A 27,699-nucleotide genomic window follows, 5' to 3' on the forward strand; every position below is an offset into this window, starting at 1 on the left:
TAAGCTTTCATAAAAACCTTTATTACAATACAAGATAATAGCCAACAAGTTTATTAGAGAAAGTTCTCAAACCGTACAAGTGGAATGTTAACAGCTTCGAGATAAAACTATGGACAGTGACAACCAGTTTAAGAGACCAACTGGAGCTGAACAGATGGGAAATCTCCCATATCAAGGTCTTTTTTTGTTTGAAGAGATGATGAAGACTTACGGAATGGGCAGTAGGTGCACACAAACACACAGGTCACCTCCACAGGGTGAGGGCTCATTAATATTAACGTAGGGCTGAGGGAGGGGTTATTTGGCATGCATCAGGGCCCAACACTGCACATTAACACGTAACCGGTCTGATACTTCACTGCACTCCTGGGTGTATTACCGCACCAGTCAACTTCACATCGTACAGCTGTTTCCGACAGCTGTGGGACAGAATCCACAGAGGCACATACAGTATACGTAATCACCACCACGACCACCTGAAAGAGCGGCCTCTCCTCTTTCGTAACAGTACAAATCAGCTGCCACTTCTCTTCTGCTCTAGCTCACCTGCAGGGCTGCACGATACGCTGCTTGTTCATCATTATCGCGATACTGGCCTTTGCAACACAGTTAACGCACTGTAATATTCAAATGAGCTCTCTAATCTGACCAATCACAGCCCCAGACGCATTTTTGTGGCTGTTTTAATGAATCACGGTGTTCATGCAATCCAACAAAAGGCCATGAGTTCACGTTATAGACCTCTGAAGTTGTGCTGTCATGCCCATATTAGGAACTCCGGGTCTTACCTGGTTATCTCTACAGGAAAAATGAATAATTTTCTTGAAATTTTGTTGCTGTTGTGCTCAAAGTTGGAACATTTTTAGTCTGTATTTCATATTTCTTCTCCAAACTTCACCAGATCCTCAGAATTATGAAGCTGTTAAGAAGCCGACTACATTACTACATGCAAACTAACACTGATGTGAGCTAAACTGACTATACAGGACTGGCAGCCTCACCGAAATACCCCAGCAGTCTTTTCCCAGTGTGGTAAGATGCTTTGGCAGTTTAGTATACATGTATAATAGTAGACTCACTATCAGTGTGCAGTGTTGGCTTCCTTGTAGCATTATTCATATTTTTACATACACTTATTGGGGGGGGGGTATCGGGTTTACAACACAGTGCTCTAGTGCCAATTTTAGAAACACTGCTTATTTTTCCATAGAGAAAATCTTAGTTCTTAATATGGTTAAAACGACTACAGAGGCCTACTGGTTCACCGATGCTTTACAGGCATTGGTGGGCTTGTAGCATGCACATAGCATTAATCATATTTTGACTGCTAAACGACCTCATAATTCACTGGATCCAGCGCCACTTGAGGGGAAAATGCATCAGGTTTGGAACATTTTAGTTTACTGGGGTGCGATAATGGAAATTTCAGAACCACCATTCATTTTTTCCATAGAGAAAATGTGCGTAGTTCCTAATAAGGGCATGATGAGGTCTACAGAGGTCTACTTGTTCACCAGTGTTTATAGGCATATTGCAGGTGCATCATTATTGCAATACTAGAAGTGTGTCTTTATCACGCAGCCCCACCAGGTAATTTAAGCCCTTCATGAAGTGGAACGGGTGTGCTAAAACAGCGAAAGCACTAGCAGGTCACCAGAGGATATTTGCAAAGCTGGATTTCTCAGTAAAGCTGGATAATTTAAGCCAAAAGTGAGGACTATCCAAAAGGAATGTTCTCTAGCTCTCCTCAGACTGGATTAGGCTTGGTTTTAGGCTTAAGTTATCTGGCTAACTGAGAAATGCTAGCCAGACTAGTCACAGTATACTGACTAGAACATTACCAACCAGCTGAGGGCCACTTCACTACTCCCTCCTCCACACCAGCACTTACAAATCCTATTAACCTCCCAAAAAACTGGTGCAGCAACCATCACAGTAACAATCCAAACCCTGTGCTGCTGCAGTCTTTTCACAGTGTTTGTTTTGTAGCCAGCTGGCAGGTTCCTCGTCCCGTGATCAGAGGGACTTTCAGTGGTAGAGGAGCTGCCGCAGAATGTTAAAGGAATGACTTAGCCAAATACGCCAACGTGGCTAATAATGAGGATGCTGGCTGCAGGCTTTCATGTCCTACTTCTGTCAGCCAAGGTTAGCGCCTTGTGCTGAGCGTTTCCTTTAAGAGACTCTACAGCAGTGGGTTCTTACTGAACAGCAGCAGCAGCAGCAAGTGGCCTTCTTATCAGATTAAAACACAAAACGCATTAAGATGCTACCACATAAATGACTCTGCAGTCAACAAGAAAAACTACTCACTGGTCTGTATACTTCAATTTGGTTATAGGCATAGTTCAATAGTTTGGTACAAATGAAATAATATTAGAAACAGCATTTGGGTAAATAAAAAAATAACAATAATAACAATAATAATACTGCTTACAAAAAAGAAATAACAAAAAAAACATTATCCCAAGTAAGAGTAGAAGAAACTAAGAAAGTGGCAAGCAAAACGAGACATGGACCAGCCTCCCTCCTCCCTCCTCCCTCCTCTCTCCACACTTCCGCTCCTGCCTTCCGTCCGCTTTCTGCTGGTCATGCTCAAACAACAGCTCTGCACCTGGGGGAAGAAAAGAAGGTGTATCCTGACTTTTAAAGGCAATAATGACACTAAAGACATATAATACATATTAATAACCATATCGTCGCTCTCCAAAGAAAAACAAGTATCTCCAAAATGGTAACTTTACAGGAGAGGGCAAAAACTTTCTTTACTTTCAACCTCTTCAACTCCTTGAGACCACCAGTGGTTCCAAAGCGCACTTCGTCATATTCTTCATAACTTTCATATTTCATAAGCTACATTCTAAAGGTGGGGGTTGTATGAGAGCTGTAACTGTCTTCTCTCCAGTCAAATAGATGGTGTTGTAATTTTAAACCCTTATAATAAAAGAAGCTGAACTTTTCTACTGAAAGTCGACCCATTTTTCCACAAATCTGGGCTGTAAACTATAAACAGATGGCGTCTCTTCAGTGATCTGCTCTGTAAACATTATTTATATAAAATTATACAAAGAGCGTCTAAGATTTTTGGCTTTCAGCAGTAAATTGTAAGCATATAGCAATGTGTGTGATCATAAAACACATGTTCTGTTAATTTAAGGGGAACTTTTACAAAATTTACAATTTACATTTATTTCATGCAGTTACTGAATAATTTGCCTTAGGATTTGGTCATGTGCTAGCTACCAAATTCACTACAGACTAAGCTCAATATTACTGTTTCTCCCCGATAAGCTGATTTTCAACATATCCTAATTATTCTTTTAAAGCTGGAAACATTTTCTGATAAGGACATTTAGACTATCAAACTACCCTACCTGCAGTTTTAACACGAGGCTGAAGCCGACTTCCTATTCGCAACTTTGAGGCTCAAATTTTCCCATTCCACCTTAAATACTGCAGCAGTTGTTGTAACACCTGAGGCGCCAGAATGAAACTGCTGCACCTATAAAGGTGGAACGGGAAAATCTGAATAAAAAGCTGGTGAATAAGAATAGTTTTAATTCTGGTAGCATTTTTTGATAAGGTGATTTAAGCCAGGGGGTTTACAACCTTTTCCACCCTAAGGCTCATCTGTGTATAACTACAAAGCTTAGCAGCCCACAGGAAGACTATTTTATTATTATTTTTTTTCTTAAATTCTGACGCTGAAAACCTGAGAATTAGGTCCTGAAAAAGAGTGGATCGGCCATTCTAGTTGTCAGTAGGTTTGCAAAAATTGCAGGCATGTTAAAAACATAAATCGTGTTAAAACACACAGTTGTAGTGATGTTAAAAAGGGGAAAAAGAAAAAAAAAACTGATTGATCTGAAACCTCACTCCACTCACCGAGCTTTTGAATTAGCGTCGTCACGATCAACAATAATGATCAATCTTACTTGATCTCTGCTTCTTCGTGATTGGTTTATCGGTTTGAGTTTAACCACTCAGGTCGCTGATGCTCGGCCAAAAGACGCTCCGCTACGATCCATGAGTTGAAATCAAACATCTCTTCTCTATTATTTTATCGTTTTTAACAGCAGCTCAAGCTCAGTGTCTGAAGAGTCGGGCGTTAAAACAGTCGTTAACCTGACTGTGCGGCGCCTCTAGACGAGAAGGAAAGCCAGCTCTGGTGATGAATTCCCTCGTTTGATCACAGAATGCATTTCTATCAGCAGTTTGAAGCGGACCGAGACCTTCGGTTTCTGCCGGATCGGTTCAGCTGTCTGCTGCAGACCCGAATACAGGTGGAAAGTTCACACACATCACAACGGAGCGAACTAAAGAAAAAGGTGTGATATGTCCTCCCCAAAGAAAGCGCCCTGAGAAACTTCTCCATCTCTGGCTCGCTGTCTACACTGTGCACCGCAGCTGTGCTGTCTCAGACTGATGATGTTTAATGTTTATTTCCGTGTCTCTAATATAACCTTTAATATTTATATTGGCTATACTGTGAAAAGTTTAATTTATAGATTTTTAATTAAGTTAATCTTTTTCCCACTTATGTTTTTATGACAGTGACATTACCTGCCCATTATGAATTACTGCCTCCTACGAATTGAAGGCCCACGGACCACCAGAGTGCGCTCCACAGCCCACTGGTGGTCCGTGGCCCATAGGCTGAGAAACCCTGTGATAAGCTATCAATTTAGTTCTGGTTCTCGATACCCATCCCTAATCTCTGATATACTAACTGCAAACCAAAAAAGAAAACATGCTCATTATACACATCATTCAGAACATGTTGGAAATCTGGACTGTCCCCATAGAGTTTAAGTCTAAAATACATTCTTATGAGCAAAAAATAAATAACCAACACAAGTGTGCGCTGTTCTGATAGCTTTTAGAGGCAGAAGTCATTTCTATGGGCTTACCATTTCGTTCACACGTGGGGTCCGTCTCCTTCGCCCTCACCCTGCTTCTGCATCTGTGCCTGCATCTTAGCGATCATCTCCTGCATTCGTCTCAGCTGCAGCATAAACACAAGGGCGGGGTTAGTCAGCAGGTTTTGCTCATAGCTATGAAAGTGACCTGTGAGTGGTGGGCGTCTTTGTGTACCTCAGCCTCCTTCTCCTGCAGGATCATGTCCTTGTCCATCTCCTCCGGGTCCGGACCCTTCCTGTAGGACACAGACACAACAAACACACACGAGGTGTGAGGAGCCTCACGCTCAGCTCCACTTTAGTTCACTTGTTTTAAGCGATGGTTCAGCTAAAACTGACTGTAGCTGACAAGTAATCGAAACGCATGTATCTTCAGTTAGCCTGGTGATAACTTGGTGCTGAACGATTTGGGGAAAATACCTAATTGCGATTTTTCTGACTAATATTGCGACTAATATTGCAATTTAAATTGCAATTATTTTTAATAAATTGAGGTTCAGGACTTTTTTTGCCACAAAGACCAGAATATCCACTTTTTCTGGCTTGAGGCTCAAACCCTGAGTGTAATATGCCAGACAGCCAATAAGTTGTGGTTGTGAGGTCACAACACCTGGAGATTTGGTTGCTTCTGATTGGTCTAACTCTACAGGCAGTTCACAACATCTTCTATCCATATCTTGTATAATGTCCTTGTTTCTACGCTCATTGTCCATTTTATCAGCTCCACTTACTATATAGGTGCACTTTGTAGTTCTACAGTTACAGACTGTAGTCCATCTGTTTCTCTGATACTTTGTTAGCCCCCTTTTACCCTGTTCTTCAGTGGTCAGGACCCCCATGGACCCTCACAGAGCAGGTACTATTTGGGTGGTGGATCATTCTCAGCACTGCAGTAACACTGACGTGGTGGTGGTGTGTTAGTGTGTGTTGTGCTGGTACGAGTGGATCAGACACAGCAGTGCTGCTGGAGTTTTTAAACACTGTGTCCACTCACTGTCCACTCTATTAGACACTCCTACCTTGTCAGTCCACCTTGTAGATGTAAAGTCAGAGACGATAGCTCATCTGCTGCTGCACAGTTTGTGTTGGTCATCCTCTAGTCCTTCATCAGTGGTCACAGGACGCTGCCCACAGGACGCTGTTGGCTGGATGTTTTTGGTTGGTGGACTATTCTCAGTCCAGCAGTGACACTGAGGTGTTTAAAACTCCAGCAGCACTGCTGTGTCTGATCCACTCAGACCAGCACAACACACACTAACACACCACCACCACGTCAGTGTTACTGCAGTGCTATATATATATTCTATCCCCTGCGTACTCTCCATCTTATTTATCTACCTCAGACTCACTAATTGCATATATGTTAATGTGTAAAACTGCACATATCACAGCTTTTATTTCATAACTTATATTACTGGACAAAAACTACATTGGAATGGGGCAATACTGGTGTATATTAATGTGTATATAATTTTTTTCTAATGTATTTTTGTATTTAGAGATTTTCACTCACCTTCGCACCGGTGTAAATGTGATGTGCCAATAAACGTGATTTGATTTGTTACTAGAAGATATTGATGCAAGATAACATGGCTTAAAATTTACATTGTGACTGGTTACGCTGCCTCAGCCTCTCCTTGTATTCAACAGCAGAGTGCGTAAGCATTACCACGCTAATTAACCCATAATTGGCCTTGACTATCAGGGAAAAACCGACTGCTAAATAATAATAAATAATAAATAATAAATATAATGATTCTCTTTGTGGGCTGAGCACTCCTACCGGTAAAACCACAGAATCGCTCCTGGCTAAAACTAAAGAAACTTCATACACTGAATCTGATTTCTGGCTGAACCATCGCTTTAAGACTGAACATCTTGTTTATAATATATAAACCTGCATCATTTTTACTCAGCATGTAGAAGTGAGGCTGAAGTGAGTCACCAAAGAAGTGTGTGTGAAGTGAGGCCTGGTGATCAGGACCCAGCTCGAAAGGGCTGAGAGCAGAAGTGGCAAACACAGCTTGGAAGGTGTGGAAGGTGCGGCAGAGCGTGTTGAGGCGCAGTGCGAGGCAGAGAGAGGCTTGCGTGTTAGTGAGCGAGCCAGTGTGAGTTTGCGTTGACGTGAGAGTGTACTTGTGTGCGTGTAGAGGCAGTATAGCGTCAGGCTGACGGACAGACAGCTTAGACTGAGCTCCCAGCAGTACCTCCCCCTCCTACCCTCTAAAAAGCACTGATTTAATGCGTTTCTGAATTACAGTACATACAGTGCTGTTCAAACGTCTTATGCAAATGGTTTAAATCTATTTATCTGCATGTTTCTGCCAGTAAAAACACTATATAACATTAAAACAAAAGGGGAATTTTTACATATTTCAATTATTAAGATGTAAACAGAGTCATTTAGAGCGGTTTGGTGTGAAATGCTTTGTTCTAGAAGTCAGAATTGTTCACAGTGGTGGTGACGGGAACCAGACGAGTGAAGAGTTTAATGCCTCTACACTGCCTGATGTCTGAGACTATGTTTTATGTTTTTTCTGATTTACCACTTTTTTTTATCATCAACATTCCATATAAACTCAGAAGACTCGTGTAGGTTCACTGGTGGTTCTAGATAGTAAATAAAATGGCTATATTTGTGTTGTAGTTATGGTGACCCCTGGTTCCTATCACCACCACTGTAATGAAATCTGAACCAGTTCACACAAAACCACACTGAATGACTCTGTTTACATCTCAAACACTGAATTATGCAGAAATTTTGAAGAATCAGTGGAATTCCCCTTTAAATTTCATCAGCAGCACACCTGATTTAATTAAATTTGGACTGTCAGAGGTTTGAAAATGGTCAAACGACCACACTGACATTCATAAAAACAATACTTTTTTATTCTCAAAACAACTGATCTTCCCCCACAAATGCATTGTTACACAGTTATGTTGCAAGGTTGAACAAGCTTTACAAAGCACTGTCAAAAATCCCATTCAACCTAATGAGAGGATTTTTAAAATCAAAATACATACATTTAATGCTATTAATTTCAAATTGCATTTATCTTCTATGCATCTGAATCATTTTGAAAGTGATGATCCACTTAATTTATGTATTTTGACAGCTTCTCATTCGGTTGATTGAGTTTTTTTTTCATCAAAATGCTGTAAAGCTTGTCCAACCTAGCAACAACTGCTACAAGCATTTGTGGGCGGAGCTTGGGTAGGTCAATTTACGGCGCAGTTTGTTAATACTTCTTTCCTTTTTCTCCAGATGATAAAATGAATAGATATTACTGGTTGGTATTACATAAAGGTCAGCTTGGAGGGGTCACAGCTCTTTAGGATGCTTCACGGACCCCAAGCCTTGACTAATCCTTCCAATGTGGAGACGTGTAATAGTTCTGGGATATCCATAATCCATATATCATTAAATACGGTACCAACCACTAGTCATTATGATACTTTTCTGGGTTTTGAGTACCGGTAGGGCGGGGGAGGTGAAGAAAGACAAGCAGGCAGTACGTACGCAGGCGACAGAGGCAGAATGTAACCATGGGAGGACAACCTGCCGCCCCGTTTGAGGCGCTCGGAGCGGAAGTTCTCATAGTGCAGGTCCTGGGTCACCTCCTGTAGATCCTGCATGTGGGTGCTGAACAAACACCAGGCAGAGACACAGTCATCAGGGTGAATTAGAGTTGTAACCTTTGACAATCACTCATATAATGCAGTGGTGAGCAATATGATGATATTTTATCATTACACTCTCAGAAATAAAGGTACTAAACTGTCACTGGGTCAGTTCCCCTCTTGTCACTGGGGTGGCACCCTCAAGGGTCCATCTCAGTACCTTTAGTCAGGGAACATAACTGAACCATAATCCACTGAAATGATATGTTCTAAGCTGTACTGACTCCACACACCCCGTCTCGTCTCCAGGCTTTTATTTTACTGTTCTGTTTTAAAACATTCGGTTATGAAAAGGTACAAATACGAACTTTTCACCTGGAAAAACTTATTTTAGGTGCATAATTGGACCTTTAAGCCACTGTTGTACCTTTGAGGGCACATTTACACTGTTTGTACCTTGATAAATGAGAAATGTACCTGCATAGTACCTTTATTTCTAACAGTGTATCATGATAATTTATGCTTGCGTCATTAAAACACCTTTGCGAGCACATTGTGGAATATTGTCAGAACATTGACCAACTTCAGGTTTCATTAAGATAAGATAAGATAAGATAAGATAATCCTTTATTAATCCCACAACGGGGAAATTTGCGGTGTTACAGCAGCACAGAAGACAGAGCAGCAGGAAATATACAAACAATATATAAAATAGAATAAACAATAAAAATATAAAGATATATGTATATGTACAAAAATTACAAGAAAAATATACAAAGTATTAAATTTAAATTTAGAAATGTAGAAATGTATGTATTGTAGTGAGTATTGCACAGTGAATAAAATAGCAAATAAATAAACAGTAATAAATGGAGAAATACTGCACTTGACATAATTGCACATAATGGTGGTAAACATGTTGACAGTGATCCGCAGTGAATATTACATTATTAAAAAAAAAAGTGGGGAAAATATACTTGTCCACGATACCGGCCCTTTAAAAATGTTGTTGGCATTATCTGGCAATCCGATCGATTGTGCTGCCTGCTCTCCACTCAAAACACCCACCAGTATCAAACCAAAGGCTGCTCGTGTGATGCTGAGTGATTTCTGTCACCGGGTTAGGAGTGGAGTGTAACTTACATGAGCATTGTGCGAAGCTTGAGGAAGTCGTTGTGTTCTGGGTTTTCTACCTCCACTACGCCCCACGGGTACAAACGCCCACGCACCTTCTTGCCCTTTGCCTCAATCTGCTGGTTGGAGCCCACCACGGCAAATGGGATACTGGTCTGGAAAAACCATTAAAAGAATAAATCACACAAAACTGATAAGAGTGAAAGATAGTAAGGGTCAGTTAGCTGAACACAATAAAGATGTATAAAGACGTTTCACAGTTATTATAGATAGGTAGGTGGTGGGATGGATGGATGGATGGATGGATGGATGGACAGATGCACAAACAGACAGATAGATGGATGGATGGATACAAATGGACAGACAGATAGACGGACAGACGGATAGATAGATAAATAGATAGAGAGATAAATGCACAGACAGATAGATGGATAGATAGATAGATAGATATACGGACGGACGGACGGACAGATGGACAGATAGACAGACAGATAGATAGATAGATAGATAGATACATGCACAGACAGATAGATGGATGGATATAGATGGATAGATAGATAAACAGATAGACAGATGGATAGATGGATGGACGGATAGATACATGGATAAATAGATGGATAGATAGATGGATAGATAGATAGATTGATAGATAGATAGATAGATTGATAGATAGATAGATAGATAGATAGATAGATAGATAGACAGACAGATAGATAAACAGATAGATAGATGGCTAGACAGATAGATGGACGGATGGATAGATACATGGATAGATAGATGGATAGATGGATGGACGGATGGATAGACAGACAGACAGCCTAGACAGATAGACAGATTTCTGTGCCAGAATAAATACACTCCATTACTGGATTTCAGATAAGGTCCCTTTTTTTTGACATGTCCCACTGGATTAATCCGACTTTTGACTTGACCTACATGGTAACTAAGAATACGTTAAGGGTTTCAGATGCTATGAATGCTTCTGAGAGGTGCTGTTAGAATTTCTCCTGATTTTTTGGGGGTTTTCTGTTGGTCCCAGCGCACCTATATTCAGCGTAGCCTTTATGCTTTCCAAAACTCCTAAAGCCACTTGCATGTTTCCAATGTTTAAACCATAAACATAAAACACAACAAATATACTTTAAAATTATACATAAAATAACTGACGGTTTCCTGTTAAACCAAATGTACAGCAGTCTTTTATTACTTTAAGGAGCTGCTTTGCTCCTTTTATGTAAATCTCCTTGGCAGCAGGTTGTATTTCTGGCCCCAGATGATGAAAGGCCTCAAACTGGGATATTTAACACTGAATCTCACAAAGCAATAATAAGCAAAAAATAAAAATAAGCAAATACAAATGTAAGAAATGTGAATTTGTGATTCTGATGGATTAGAGGGAAATCACAGGCAATAACTGAATAAAACATAAAGCGAAATCGATGATGGTAAACAGCAGAGGGCGTGATGTACCTTCAAAATCCTCGTTTGCTCTTTGAAGTCCTCATCCTCGTCTGACTCAGCGTCCGGGAGGTGATAGATCTTAATGCCGTGTTCGTCGATCTCATCTAAAATCTAAAGCCCATTTATGGTGGTCAAAAACAAACAGTGAGTCACGTTTTATGCAGATGAGAAGAGCAGGTAAAAAATAAAAAGATCAGTGACTTTAACACACCCCCTACAGAGAACACACTAATAGTGCCCTATTAAAACAAAACACAAATCTGCCATAACTTTAGCTCAGGCCATATTTACTTACATATACACATACATATATCATTTAATGTCAATTAAATTACAAAAAAAATAGATTAAAAAATTAAAATATAAGGGACTTACTATATAGGTGCACTTTGTAGTTCTACAGTTACAGACTGTAGTCCATCTGTTTCTCTGATACTTTGTTAGCCCCCTTTTACCCTGTTCTTCAGTGGTCAGGACCCCCATGGACCCTCACAGAGCAGGTACTATTTGGGTGATGGATAATTCTCAGCACTGTGGATCAGAGTGGATCAGACACAGCAGTGCTGCTGGAGTTTTTAAACACTGTGTCCACTCACTGTCCACTCTATTAGACACTCCTACCTTGTCAGTCCACCTTGTAAATGTAGAGTCAGAGACGAGCTCATCTGCTGCTGCACAGTTTGTTACATCTACAAGGTGGACCACTACAATAGAGTGGACAGTGAGTGGACACAGTGTTTAAAAACTCCAGCAGCACTGCTGTGTCTGATCCACTCGTACCAGCACAACACACACTAACACACCACCACCACATCAGTGTTACTGCAGTGCTGAGAATGATCCACCACCCAAATAGTACCTGCTCTGTGAGGGTCCATGGGGGTCCTGACCACTGAAGAACAGGGTAAAAGGGGGCTAACAAAGTATCAGAGAAACAGATGGACTACAGTCTGTAACTGTAGAACTACAAAGTGCACCTATATAGTAAGTGGAGCTGATAAAATAAAACAATACATATATATAATTTTCCCAACAAATAAATAGTAACTGTGCATTACACAGCCTGTACAGAACACATTAGCAGTGCTGGCAATCATTTCATATTTTAAATAAATTGTAGTTGATTTTTTGGCATAATAAAGAAATATGAAGTGTCTATCACGGTAATACCTGTGCTGAAATAATACAAATGTGTATGAAAGCTTTTTCAGTATGTTTGATCCCTGTTGGTACATGTAAAGGGGATTTTCTGGAAGTTAAAGGGAGATTTGAGGGCATTACCCTGCGCTTGAGCCTCTCTCTCTCCTTCAGAGTGAGCGTATCAGCTTTGGCAATAACAGGCACCACGTTCACTTTGTTATGAATAGCTTTCATGAACTGGACATCCAGGGGCTTCAAACTGCAGAACAAAGCAAAAAGACATGGTACAAAACAGTGGCGTAGGCAGAAGTGCTGTTTTGGGTAGGTCTGTGAAAAAGTGGGCTAAATTATTAGTTATTACACAATGTAATTACATCTATTCCTGATAGTCATACAGTCATGACTCTACCTGTTCCAACACTTCTGTCCTATAATGATACTATACAGACAAAAGCAATCAACTGGAATACTGGATTCATATGAACACAATCGCTGCAACTCCCTTCACTGTAAAGCATGGATCTGCTCACCACAAACACAACTTTCACCCAATGTAGTCGACATAAGACGAGCCAAACCAATTCAGCCAAGTTAAAAACCTAAACCTAATCATTGCAAGCAAAGCATGAAAGGACATAATGGATGATTTATCTGTGATGATTCGAGGATTTGAGGTAACGTTAGACGTTTGCTTTTATATTTTCACAAAGCTTATTTCAGCCTTTGTAGTAAAAGAGCACTGTAAGAACCAAATTAGCAGAAAACTGATGACGAGGATGTTTTTTAACGCTTGTGTGGTGTTGCTGTGTGTGTTACTCAGTGGTCTGGTGGACCCACCACATTATTGTTTATATAAATCAATACAGCCAGAACAATTTATGTAAAAATACCAGATGTTTAAAATATCACAAGTGTCCAGTGTAGGGTTCTCCCTTAGCAGCTGTAGCCAGTCAGCAGCCGGTCCATGTTGTCCACACACACACACACACTAACAGCAGGCCATGTAGGAGGAGAACAGAGTGAAGGACACAGCACCTCCACACTTTTACTCCCCACGGGTTCAGCCCAACACCACATGTGTAATATAAACGTGTGGGGGGTGAACAGAGTGAAGACACTGAAAATGGGTTATTTTATATGTTCTTTACAGAAAATGAACAAAGGCCAAAAATCTGAAGGTGAAATAATAATAATAAATTATCATTTTTTCTTTTGGTAAACACTGAAAATGAGTCTCACAGACCTGAACACCACACAAGGGTTAAATTTGTTTCTTGTTTTGGCTGGGTAGAAAACAACATACTCCATGGGACAGAATCGCACCTTTAAATGTCCACAGGTAGATCTTTTAACCATAAGGACAGCTTCAAATTTAAACATTGGTGCAGTGACAAAAACTAAAGGCAATGGTGGATAGCAACTGCTAAGCAGCGAGTGGAGGGCTAAGAAAAGAAGGCAGACCTTGGTGGAGAGCTTTATGACTTGATTGGCTGTAATACAGTGACAGCAAATAAATCAGATTTAATGATCTCAAAACATTTGGCTTAATAAGTATTCTTTCCTCATTTGATTCAGTGGGTCTGTGATCACTCTCATTAGGTCCAGGCCTACCCAGGCCTATGTCCCTGGTGCAAAATATAGAATGTAAAATTAGTTATTCATAAAAACGTTGTCTACATGCTGACCACAGTAGGGGCCATACAATCCAAAATGACCATGGATTTCTTCTTTAATGTGAACTGAGAGTTCAGAACTCACAAAATAGGAAAGAAGCTGCTCAAAACCATGAGGGTATCCAACACAGTTAGTTGAGCCAAAGTCTCACTTAGTGTGCTAAACTCAATTAAGTACCCACCCAAAGTTCACAGAGAGCACAGGGTGGTAGCGGCAGCATGTGCTACAAATTTCTCACAGACTCTTTGCAACTTGTGGTTTAAATATTGTGTAATACAGGCACCGTTACTGCTACTGCGATTACAGTGGCCTGTTAACTGTGCTGAACTCACTCACTAAAACTTTTCATACAAATAAACAGAGTTTACAAAATTTACAAAAAACCTGAGAGAGACTTCAACCACACTACAGGTTTACAAATACAGAATGTAAACGAATGTTTACATATAAAGTAGCTTGAGGTAGTCACTAATTAGTGCTTAACAAGATTTTAAAAGGACTGTTAAGACTTGTACGCGTTAAATAGTGTACCTGTCCAATTATTAAAATAGAGAGGTATACATTGAATAAAAACATGACAAATAGGCAAAATCACTCTACTAGTAAGTCCCCATTGCTGCACTGTGATAATGTCATAAGGGTGCACTGGACTCTGGAGTTGTATGGAAAATAAGACAATTACGAAGTTTTTATCTTAGGTAACATCACGCTCTAGCTAAAACTGGAAAGGCTAAATTATATTTTTGAGTTAAATTACACGTTTAGCTTGTTCCCATTCGAAGTCTCAACACAAAATTTTCTGTAGTTTTAATAATAAATAAAACATTGAGCTTCGTTCAAACAACATATTTTAATAGATCTGGATATGTACACCATATTGAGGTCAGTGTTCTCTTCAAAAATGTGCAAGCGAATAACAATACATCACTATTCACAATTTTCCTCTTTTCAGAATTTAGCGACTCACCCGTGTCCGAGTGGGGAAATGAAGTAGAAACAGCAGTGAACGCGGTTATCAACGATGTGTCTGCGGTTCAGGCCACTCTCATCATGCAGGTAACGCTCGAACTGGTCATCAATGTATGCGATGATTGTGCTGAAGCTGGTGAAAGAAAACATTACTGTGAAGTCACGATGGGGTTCCTCAGGGGTTAATACTAAGTCCTATAGAATTTAACATCTACCACCTGAAATATCACAACTTTCACCGATACTCTGTTCCTTTCCGTCATTGAGGCTATCTGTAAAGGTTCAGTGAGGAATATCAAGTAGCCATGTTGTGTGTATTTCTAATTATATAGTATGGATCATTATGGATTCTAGGCCAAATTACTCAAAACAGAAAGACTTGTAAAAGCCATCCTGAGGACAATGTGTCATTTCTGGATAAAATTATTTCTAAGATGACCAAAAATTGCCGTGCAAAAATTGAACACACTAGCAAACAGCAAAACATTAACAAACATTGTTGAACACTACTGAAAGTCTAGCACTAATACATTCACACTTAGGTTTGTTGTAATTTCATGACAACTAGAACTGAGGCTGGTGGGGGGGGGCGGGCACAAACCGTCTAACACTAGTGTGTTAGACTGTTAAAAAACAGAAAAATGTGTCTACTAAGTCAGACAGGTACTCCATATCATAGAAATAAATACAGAAACAAAATATAGATTAACACCTCACAACAAAATTACAGATGCACCAATACCACTTTTTTCCTTATGATACCGATACCTGATCCTTTAGTATCGACCGATACAGAGTACTGATATCGATACTAACTCTACATGACCTAACTCACGTATTAGTCCTGATATTAATACAACTATATTTTTAAAATATTTTATTTTGGTAAAATCTATGTTCTGCGTCAAATAAAACACTCAGCTTGGCTAGATGGCATTTTCTTATTGGATTATATTTACTAGATGATTAAGGTAAACTTATTTTTGTCAACTCACTGTATATATTTAATATTTATTATAATTAGTCATAAGAACCATGTTTAACAACTTAAGTAAATGTAAAATATCATTACTGTGCAGAACAGTTAAAAACGGATCTGAACAGTGTACAGATAAACCTGTGGTGTTTACACATCAGCACACAGCAGCTTCTCCGGCTCAGAGCTGAATGTTGTTTCACATCCTAAATTTCTAAAGTCGTTTGTCTCATTTGTGTGTCTCGTTCACTCGCTCTGCATCCCTGAGCGTCACTTCAGTAAATATCACCGTCGTTCAGACTGTCAGTATCAGCGACTCTCAGTGTTTTTTCTGGCTTGGTTGAAGCGACGGGCCCGGCTAGTGGGCTGCTGTGCTAAAGGCTAAACCGAGGCTAAAGGATCATTACGCTGAGAGTCCAGCGGGTTCCTTCTGCTCTCTTAATAACATTAACTCAGACTGTAAGTGACCACACAGCAGCAGATGAGTGATTACTGAAAGAAGCAGCTCAGTGTTCAGGTAAGTGGCTCTGTTAGCGTGTTCTTCACACCAAAAACAGCAGTTACAGATTTTGCCAGGAGCATATTTACTGTTGCTTATCGTTAAGTTCTGTCTACCGGCGTGCATGCACCCGCCAGAAATTGCTCAGTAGTGTCGGCCATAAGTATCAGTGTCCCCATCACCAATACCGATACTGCGTTTAGGTGCCAGTATCGTCGATCGTTATCAGTGCAACACTAACCGAAATACATCACATTTCCCATTTTGCAAATCAAGGCGTCTAGAATTGAGGCTGGAAAGCTTATATGTTATTATTAAGGGGACCGTGATTATTAACACGGTAATAAGAAAGTTAATTTTACTATTAATTTTAAACTATGAGAATCAACACTAAGTTACAGTCATAACAGGAGAAATGCAACAGGATATGTTTCCTTTGAGAGAATTCCAGATTCCCTCCAGCTCTGCCTGACAGAGGCGGAGGCCCATAAAGAGGGCAGGAAGAGGGCACTCATTTCCTCTATCTGCTCTCCCACAAAGAGCAGCTGCTTCAGCTTCCCATACAACTCCTCATTTATCCTCACCAACTCACCACTTCTCCTTTTTTCTTCCTAAAATTGGCGCCAATTTGAATATTCTGAGGCAACTTGTAAGCCGCAGCTTTTTAAGTGACAGAAAATAGCACCCAGTACAAAAAAAGCAAAGGCAAGTACTTTTGTCTGGACTGTTTTGCAAGAGAAAGTCTGAAAGTGACAGGTCCTCATTTTTTTCTACACAATTAAATATTACATAAAAAGTGCACTCAACCGTTCCAGAGAAACTTACCGAGTCAGAATTGTTCACAGTGGTGGTGATAGGAACCAGACGTCCACCTCTAAAAGCTCCCTCACAGAAAGTTACTACATGAATGTTATGAATTCACTGCCTGATGACTGAGACACTGTTTTACCATTCGAGGTTTTGGCCTAAAACACATTTTTAAACATCCAGGGTGTCGTGAGGGAAAAGTTCACCATGTAGGTTCACTGATGTTTCTGGATAGTAAATAAAAGGTCTATATCTGTGTTGTTGTCATGGCGACCCCTGGTTCCTATCACCACCACTGTAAAGAGATCTGAGTCTCTACAATGAACCATTTCACACCAAACCACTCTGAATGACTCTGTTTACAACTCAACCATTTAAAAGATCGAAATTTAAAAAATTTAAATGGAATTTAGAAATTTTAAAATCTTTTTAAAATAGATCACTATGTAGTTTTTGAGGAAAAAGGCAAGGAAGTTTAAAAAGTACACCAACACTACTGCTAATTGTTGATAAGGAATGTAATAGGCTCATTATATTGTATATATTATAACGATTTTTAAAGCCAACATTGGATCAGACACAGCAGTGCTGCTGGAGTTTTTAAACACCTCAGTGTCGCTGCTGGACTGAGAATAGTCCACCAACCAAAAATATCCAGCCAACAGCGTCCTGTGGGCAGCGTCCTGTGACCACTGATGAAGGACTAGAGGATGACCAACACAAACTGTGCAGCAGCAGATGAGCTATCGTCTCTGACTTTACATCAAAAAGGTGGACCGACAAGGTAGGAGTGTCTAATAGAGTGGACAGTGAGTGGACACAGTGTTTAAAAACTCCAGCAGCACTGCTGTGTCTGATGCTGTGTATTGGAATCGGATCGGAACTGAAAAAATGTGGATCGGTCCATCACTAGTTAGCGGTGAAAGTGTAATGAAAACATGGAACTGTTCACACCCCTGAAGGAAACTAAAATGATGAAAGTACCAGTCTTGGCTGTTAATAGCGTCTCCATATCCAGGCGTGTCCACCACGGTCAGACGAAGTTTAACACCACGTTCCTCAATCTCCACAGTGGACGCCTCAATCTGCACAGTGCGCTCGATCTTCTCTGGAAAACACAGCAGAACAAAACAGGTCATCTCAAAACAGCTCTGAGGGGTCTAAGAGTGCATCATCGCGTAACACCCCATGTTGAAGTTGGTGACGTTGAAAAACTTTGTATCTCCAAAACATGTATTTTTGTATTTATTTAAACCTGAGCATACGTTCATGGAATACAAGTTTATTCTGAGTAGTTCTGCACCATCTCTGTTGGTCCATTCATCATGCAAAGGTTGTAAAGGTTGTAATTTCCAGCCACACACAGCGTATGATTTAGCGACTTCTGCAGCAGTGATCTTACTGACCTGCGGCTCCGGGAATGACCCGCTCTGGGTAGAGGTCAGTGAGGAACAGGCTGTTGATCAGAGTGGACTTCCCCAAACCAGATTCACCTGAGAACAAACGCACGGTTACCATTACAGGCCAAGCAAAAGAATGACTTACTTCACAATACTTCATTTTTATGGAGTTTGGTAAGTTGGCAAAGACACAATGTACCAGCAAATCATTCAAAATGCTACAGAAAACTATGAGTACAATGATTTTTTATTCAATACTTAGGAATCTGCACATAACTATATTCAGTGAAACAGGATTAATTATGGATCTAATTGGCTGTGATCAGGATTCAAACTAGTGTTCCACAATTCATCAAAAGTTCAATGGTTGTTCAACAAATGCAGTAATTAATTCATAATAACTTTTTATGCTAATTTGGCTCAGACAGGCATTAGCATACCTTAGGCTGGGCGTTCACTACACGACTTTCATAATCTTAACAGATTTCTAAAACAAAGAGAATCACAAACTCGACGTTTTATCATAGAATTTCTTGTCGTTTTGTCGTGAGGGCGCTCAGACTAGACGACCAGGCAAAGAGAGAGTTTAAGAAACACGTCTACTGGCTTTCAGCTACGAATAAGAGCTCAAACTCCCAGATCTCCTCAGATCACATAACACAAACAAAGCTAAACCTACTGGACCTGTTCGTGCTTCTGTGCGTAGAGAAAGAGCAAACTGGGGATGAATATATCCTCTGTCTCCCCTCCGCTGTTCATGCACGACTCTTCGCCTGTTTCTCCGCTCATCTAGCTCTCTGACTGGCTGTTGTTTGAATCACTCGTCGAGTAAATCTCTGACCGTCTCACACTGCAGGACTCATGAACGTTTTGAGTCATACAAATCAAACGTTTGATAATATCTGAGGGTCTCGGTTCACTTCAGAGTTCGATCGGAGGGCTAAAGATTCACTTTCTCCGCTCAGGCTACAGGTCGTCCGCACCATCAGTCGCTTCTGATCGAGCTCTCACAGCAGAAGGGTTTTACAGGGTGATACAGAGTTCAGGCGCTGTGAGGCGGTCACAGCCGCGGCACATTGTGGATTTTACAATGGCCAATCAGATTTTAGGACTGGAAGTATCCGTTTTATAACATCAAATCACCCAAATCACCTATACATGACAATCAAGGCACGCGGATTACAGTAAATACTTCACGTGTAACTTTTGTCATTGTTTCTCTGCTGTCCGTTCTCAGTTTTCACTTCTGTCTGTTTGTTCTTCCTCTGTTTGAAACAGCAGGCCGTCCTGCTCTGTTTGCGGAGCTGAAAGTGACCAATCCGTCGCTACATTCCAGTCTGATTTATTTTAAGGCAGAGGACTGACTCTGCAGTGAACCGCTCCCTCCCCCACTCCTGCACACCCGGCCGGTCAGCAGCTGGACTCGCACGCCAGAGAGACAGAACTGCGGCCTTTAATGGCCGAAAACAGGGTTTCAGCTGCTCTTCTGCGCAGACACACAATCTTGGCAGCAGGACGGATTCCCACACTGACTTCCATAATAAGGAAACAACTCGGAGAGGGAAAAAAGCGCTTCCTCCCACCAGAATTCCACAGCCAACCCCCCCGAAATGTGGGGTGACGGTCCTTTACTTCCATCTAGAAGGACAATTACATTCTACAAGTCATGTTTCTATTTTGACAAGAAACAGTTTCTATTTTTACATGAAACTGTTCACTGACTAGAAAAGCCGAGAGTCTAATATGAGGCTTAACCTCATACGATGCGTCAACTTAGACCTAAAATAATTAGTAGAAAGGTGTAAATAAAAAATAGGAAGTGTTAACAAATAACAAATAAGCTGTAAAGGAATATAGAACAAATGAGAGAGCTGTAAAACATCAGCTAATTTCTAATGAAATTAACATCCAGAATGAAGTTCTAATAAAATTAACATTCAGAATGAAGTTCTAATGAAATTAACATCCAGAATGAAGTTCTAATAAAATTAACATTCAGAATGAAGTTCTAATGAAATGAACGTCCAGAATGAAGTTCTAATGAAATTAACGTCCAGAATGAAGTTCTAATAAAATGAACGTCCAGAATGAAGTTCTACAAAAGTGAACGTCCAGAACGAAGTTCTAATAAAATTAACATCCAGAATGAAGTTCTAATAAAATTAACGTCCAGAATGAAGTTCTAACAAAATAACGTCCAGAATGAAGTTCTACAAAAGTGAACGTCCAGAACGAAGTTCTAATAAAATGAACGTCCAGAATGAAGTTCTAATGAAATTAACGTCCAGAATGAAGTTCTGATAAAATGAACGTCCAGAATGACGTTATATATGAACTAAAATCAAGAACGCCTTTTGTAAAATAAGGGTTGAATCTTTAGGCAGATGGCAAAAAATCTGATATACTGGACTGGCATCTTAATTTTCACATAAATAAATAATTACTACCGTCTTACTGTTTCCAAAAAAACATTAAATCTTGATTTAAAACATCTAAACGTACATGTTGGTGTCTATTTTACATCATTTCGATCTGCCCAGTGCAATATTTTATTGAATAAAACAACAATTATTAACGACAGGTGATTCTTAACGTTAAAACAGTAATATAAAAGAGTAAAATATGCGCAGATTAGATATTCATTTAACTGATATTGCACACAGCATTGGTTTCACACCATGAGAGCGGTCACTATAAGACCAGGTCACTTAGTAAAATCAATTGTTACTCACCGACAACCATGAGGGTGAACTCAAAGCCCTTCTTCACCGATTTGCGGTGAACCTGGTTGGGCAGGTTGGCGAAGCCCACATAGCCAGGAGTCTCTGGGTTGGTGAACTGGCCTTGCTAAAGAAAACATACGCAATCCATTCATAAACAGCAACAAAAGACCTGCCAAGTACCAAAAGGCTGCAACTAATTAATCGATCAATCTATTTCCCATAAATGTGACTGACTCATTCATTAAATGAGATAACAGTGTTTTTGCACTGTTTGTGTATTGTGTGCACTGTGTACCTGCACTTTTTTGCGCCATACCATTATAAGTGTTATGATAAAAGCTATACCTGAGTAAGAATTCCACCCAGTATACCACCCACCACCAGTTTATGACACAATCAACCCGAAAAAAAAACAAAAAAACAAAGCTTTAACAGATCAGCTTCTTTTTATATCGTGTAATGGAAGAAGAGAACTGAGGAATCACTGAGGAAGATTGGAGCAAAAGGCAGAAACAGTCTTGACCTTAAAGAGCTAATCAACACTGAGGAATTCTGCATTAGGCCACATCACAGTCAAGTATTTACTGCACTTACAAATCACTGGAATATTTACTGAAAGCCGAGCAAACAAATCTCAAATATTTGCCCTGAGTGTCCGAGCAAGTCATGTGATTTCTCAGACTGTGTGAAACAAATTTACACAGCCTGAGAAAACATATTTCCACAGTGTGCACTGAAGAAATTATTATAAAAATTGTGTGTGTGTGTGTGTGTGTGTGTGTGTGTGTGTGTGTGTGTGTGTATATATATATATATATATATATATATATATATATATATATATATATATATGTAGCACTGTTGTCGGAAGAAAACCTCATATCTCCAAAATGGTAAAAATGGAAAAAACATACTTTACTTTTAATGTAAGTCAATGGAACCAGACTTTTTCCCCAAGTAATTTTGGTCCATTCATCATGAAATTTACACACAATGTAAAGAGTAACAGGCATTTTCAAAATATGTAAAAAACTGAAAATTGACCAAAATGGAAATACTTTTTGTTTTCTTCCGACAGCAGTGATATATCTATCTATCTATCTATCTATATATCTATATATATATATATATATATATATACATACACACACACACACACACACAGACATAAAAGATATAAAGCATGACCTGTTAAAAGGTTAATAATAGTTTTGTGATGAAGTTTATTTTAATCCATTCATGGCGGAAGGATACACACAGGGTATTTGTGAGGCAAAATAGCCCCCAAAGAAAACTTATTTTTTCAGATTTATCCCTATATATATATATATATATATATATATATATCAGTGAAGTCCATTTTTATTATTTTGGCCTGGTTACAAAACTTGATTAGCCTCCAAAATAATCAGTAGGTCACCCGATTTTTAATACAATCAATAGTGACAGCTATCAGTCAAATATCAGCTTTTTACTGAGTCTCATACAGTGAAACTGTACACAATGTGTTTAATGTGTACAATGAAAGTAGCTGTGGAGTTGGTGGTATAAAACAGAAGCACAGTATAACGTGTCTTTAAATGAAACACTGTATATTCGTTCATATCAGTGTGCATGTAAAATAAATACATCCACTGTTGTACTGGGTTGCCATGTGCTTAAATGATTATTATCATTGTTATTTTCTATTTTTATTCTAACTAGGATCATTATATATGATACTGATAATAGTTTTGGTTGGCAAATCAGGCATTCTTCTCAAGTTTTTAAACATTTTCGCTCAAACATAAAGCACTCCTATCAGACGTGAGTCTGATCATACAGATACGCCGAAGATGAAACTGATGAATCACAAAACTGTCGGTGAAATTTGCGTGGGTTCATTTTATGATCAGATTTGACCGGATGCAACTTGTTGAGTAAGTGCCAATCTGCTAAGATCCTGAGTCTGTTTTCTCGGCATGACGCCGACTTCAGAATGACGACATAACTTGAGAGGTCTGTAGGGCCAACAGGCAGACGGCTGCACCACTCGGGAGCCCCAGATATACATTTTTAACCACATCGCCCTGACATAGACAGATACGCTTAAAACAAATGTGCCTAGCAAAAATATACCAACCCCAGTTAAAGGGGAACTCCACCAATTTTTTACAAAATTCTGCATAATTCAGTGTGTGAGGTGTAAACAGAGAGATTCAGAGTGGTTTGGTGTGAAATGGTTCAGATGTCTTTACAGTGGTGGGAACCAGGGGTCGCCATGACTACAACACAAATATAGACATTTTATTTACGATCCAAAACCACCAGTGAACCTACACGAGTTTATATATGTAACACTGATGATGGCAAAATAGTGATAAATCAGAAAAAATAAGTTTTCTTTGGGGACTATTTTGCCTCACAAACACCCTGCGTGTATCCTTCCGCCATGAATGGATTAAAATAAACTTCATCACAAAACTATTATTAACCTCTTAACAGGTCATGCTTTATTAAACACTTCTATAACCTCAGAATAGCTCCATTAGTTTGCACTGAAGTCCCTGTAGTAACTGAATAATAAGCCTTTGTATGAAATAAAATGTTAAGGGGTTAATCAGTGAGTGTGTTTACATGCACTTAATAATCTGGTAACTGCAGAAAATCAGATTTTGTCAGCCAATCAACATGTTTATATGCTCCTGAGTAATCAGATAATGGGAAAACTCCAGGTCTACATGAGTCAGACAGTAATCGGATTTCTGCTTTACAGCCAGCCAATAAACTCACAGAAGACGACGTGATGTAAACGTAACATAAAACTCAAACCTCATGATGCAGCTTTTTTTTTAAGCATTGAGTCACTTTACCTTAAAATATGAACATACATCATCTAAAAGATGAAGAATATTTAAATCTTTCATTTCATTAAGCATGTATTTGGTTTCAGCGTCACTCCAAAAATGTTTTGCTGCGTCTCGCGGCGACGCTGCTCACTTATTTCCGGTACAGCAGTCTATTTTCACACATGAGAAATCCGAAAGAAATCAGAGTAAGAGTTTACATGCACTGAGAAATCTGATTACTGAGCTAAAATCCAGACTCTTTATCAGATTTCTTAATCAGATTTCTAGATCGGAGTATGGTGTTTACATGACCATTTGAATAATCAGATAACTGCAGAAATCTGATTATAATCGGATTATTGAGCGCATGTAAACAACTCAACGTGTCACACATCAAGCAGCACATTCATAAACCACTTCATGCAATAACGTCAGTAAAAGAGCTTTTAGATGCTTTAAACTGTTCAGACGTCGTTTACATCTCAACCCTTTAATAATGCAGAATTTTGAAAAATAGGTGGAGTTCCCCTTTCACTGGAACTGCAGTAGAGACCAAAACAGTCACTTCGCACAATCATGGAATGAAACTAAACCGTGTAACTTACCTTCAGTTTGTCAGCCTGAGACATCCTGATCTGTGATCCAACCCTGCAAAAAACAACACAGATATTTCACACATTCACTTCAAAACGGCTCTAAACACCAGAGAAATCATCCAAAGCTGGAGTCAAATCAGCACTGCGAGTTTCTTCAGCTCACAAAAACCACAAAAGGTAGCTTTCAGACACTAACAGAACAGGAAATGAGCAGTCGTTTGCACATCCTCGATTCAAAAATGAGTCTAAACCACAGAAAGTTCATTCTGCAACTTTTCTTAACTGAACTGAACCCGGCAGGGAAGACGCGTTAGCAAATTTCATGTTTCTCGTCTCTAAATATGCTTCGTAAACAGGTTTAACTTCATAATATAAGACAAATAAATGTAATCTAAACACCACAGCATTAAAAACCACTTCGTCAGGAACCATTTCAGCCCATAACAGGGGGATGAAATGTTCTCTGAGCCTGAACTCAGAATCTTCTTTAATTATTACATGAAATGGTTATGAATTCAACGCCTGATGTCTGAGACACTGTTTTATGAAAAGGTTTTGGCCTAAAATGTATTTTTAAAACACAGTCATGGTGGAGGGATACATGCAGGACGTTGTGAGCCAAAATAGTCCCCAAAGAAAACTTATTATTTCAGATTTTCCACTATTTTCCATCATCAACATTCCATATAAGCTCAGAAGACTCGTGTAGGTTCACTGGTGGTTCTGGATAGTAAATAAAATGTCTATATTTGTCTGTCTGTCCGTCCATCAGTCTGCCTATCTGACTGTCTACTTATCTGTCTATCTACCTGCATGTCTGTCTACCTGTCTATATATATGTCTGTCTGTCTGTCCATCTGCCTGCCTATCTGTCTGTCCATCAGTCCATCTATCTGTCTATCTGACTGTGTACTTATCTGTCTATCTACCTGCATGTCCGTCTACCTACCTGTCTAACTACCTATCTATCTATATGTCTGTCTGTCCATCTGCCTGCCTATCTACCTACCTGTCTGTCTGTCCATCAGTCTGCCTATCTATCTGTCTTTCTATCTATTTATCTGTCTATCTGCCCATCTATCTATCTGTCTTTCTATCTATTCATCTGTCTATCTGCCCATCCGTCAATCTATCTATCTGACTGTCTACTTATCTGTCTGTCTACCTAACTGTCTATCTACCTATCCATCTATCTATATGTCTGTCTGTCTGTCCATCTGCCTATCCGTCTACCTTCCTGTCTGTCTTTCTGTCCGTCCGTCAGTCTGCCTGTCTATCTGTCCGTCTATCTGCCCATCTATCTGTCCGTCCGTCAGTCTATCTATCTGTCTACTTATCTATCTACCTGCATGTCTGTCTATCTACCTGTCTATCTGTCCATCTACCTGTCTATCTGTCTGTACACACAGGATCAGACTAATTCGGTTTAAATGGAAAATATGTGATACCTGTAATTCTATATATACACCTCCACATCTGTTTACCTGATACAGAACGACAGTAACGCATATGATCTGCACTTTTCTCGCCGCCTTCATTTCCACAATAAAGTCTACAAGTTCAGTTAAATCACAAGTCTGAAAACAGCCTGTAAGACGGTCTCTGTTCAAACGCAACGTAACGTGTTAACTGCCCATATGTGCTGTCAATCATATGGGACGTAGTGAACAGACTGGTTTAAAGGGGAACTCCGTCGATTTTTAAAATTTTCTGCATGATTAAACGGTTAACATGTCAACAAAGTTCGTTCAGAGTGGTTTGGTGTGAAACGCTCTGTTCTAGAGAAACTTACTGAGTCAGAACTGTTCACAGTGGTGGTGATAGGAACCAGACGTCCACCTCTAAAAGCTCCCTCACAGAAAGTTATATGGTTCTGAATTCACTGCCGGATGTCTGAGACACGGTCTTATGGTAGTTTTGTGATTAAGTTTTGACCAAAAAACATATTTTAAATCCATTCAGGGTGGAGGGATACACGCAGGGCGTTGTGAGGCAAAATAGTCCCTCCCTCAAAAAAAAAAATACATTTATCACTATTTTACCATCATCAACACCCCATATAAAACTCAGAAGACTCGTGCAGGTTCACTGGTGGTTTGGGATAGTAAATAAAATGCCTATATTTGTGTATATTGGTGACCCCTGGTTCCTATCACCACCACTGTAAAGAAAACCTGTTGGTATGTGTCTCTACATACGAATCTGTTCGCATCAAATCACACTGCATGACTAGGTGTATATCGTAACCACTGAGTTACGGAGAAATTTCGAAAAGTCGGTGGAATTGCCCTTTAAGATTAGCATTTTAGCTGCTGACGGAAGTTTTTCTGATAAGACTGAGAATGTGGGAGGGCTAGACAGCCTGGCAGCAGCAGTTAGCTTAGCTAAGCCAGCTGCATTCAATGAAAAGTGTGAGCAGCGCCAGCCTCTGGCTCGAATTTTCCCGGTCCACCTTAAATAGTACAGCAGCAATACAAAGCCAGAGGCGCCACAGTGTAGGCGCCGCACCATTTAAGGTGGACCGGGAAAATTCGAACAAGAAGATGGCGAAACGTCAACTTTTTTGCTTTTAAACCGATTCCGCAGATACATTTCAGGTAGAAACGCCTAATTCGAGGTGAAATAGACTCTAAAGGTCGACGTTTCGGTCCGCAGGTTTCAGTTTTAAGTCAACTCAGGAGGAGAGAGCGAAGCTACATCTGCAGGAAACTGGGTTTAGCGGTGTAGCTACGCTAGCCAGTCTAGTAAAATACAACAAAACTAACATTCAGACCTAAATTCAGAGACTAACTGCTCTGAAAGCGCTTAGAAACAAACAGAAGGGTTACAGAGCCGCATAAACTCGATTAAACGCGAGGAATGTGGAGTTACGAACCTTTTTTCGGTCGAGCGGAGCAGAAATGAGTCGAATAGCTGAAATTCCTGCGGAACTGACGGGCGGCGCCTCCACACCGA

General features: G+C 39.8%; 1 protein-coding gene across 1 annotated transcript; it reads right to left on the reverse strand.

Annotated features, from left to right (window-relative positions):
* On the reverse strand, positions 1-27,699 carry sept2 (septin 2). Its single transcript, XM_036565369.1, has 13 exons — positions 27,620-27,699; positions 24,754-24,796; positions 21,330-21,444; positions 18,604-18,690; positions 18,182-18,305; positions 14,914-15,048; positions 12,414-12,531; positions 11,142-11,243; positions 9,681-9,826; positions 8,476-8,559; positions 5,092-5,152; positions 4,908-5,002; positions 1-2,611 (listed from the first exon to the last, which is right to left on the reverse strand). Exons 2-12 carry the CDS (start codon positions 24,775-24,777, stop codon positions 4,916-4,918), a joined length of 1,083 nt encoding a protein of 360 aa, XP_036421262.1. The 5' UTR covers positions 24,778-24,796; positions 27,620-27,699; the 3' UTR covers positions 1-2,611; positions 4,908-4,915.

Source organism: Colossoma macropomum, unplaced genomic scaffold (genome assembly GCF_904425465.1).
Source record: "Colossoma macropomum unplaced genomic scaffold, Colossoma_macropomum, whole genome shotgun sequence".
Classification (NCBI taxonomy): Eukaryota; Metazoa; Chordata; class Actinopteri; order Characiformes; family Serrasalmidae; genus Colossoma; species Colossoma macropomum.

Coding starts and splice junctions, on each gene's coding strand:
- sept2 (XM_036565369.1), bottom strand. CDS start 24,777: ATGTCTCAGGCTGACAAACTGAAG. Junction 12,532..14,913: donor ATTTCCCCACTCGGACACGG/GTGAGTCGCTAA, acceptor TTTGTTCTGCAG/TTTGAAGCCCCTGGATGTCC. Junction 5,003..5,091: donor TGCAGGAGAAGGAGGCTGAG/GTACACAAAGAC, acceptor TTTATGCTGCAG/CTGAGACGAATGCAGGAGAT.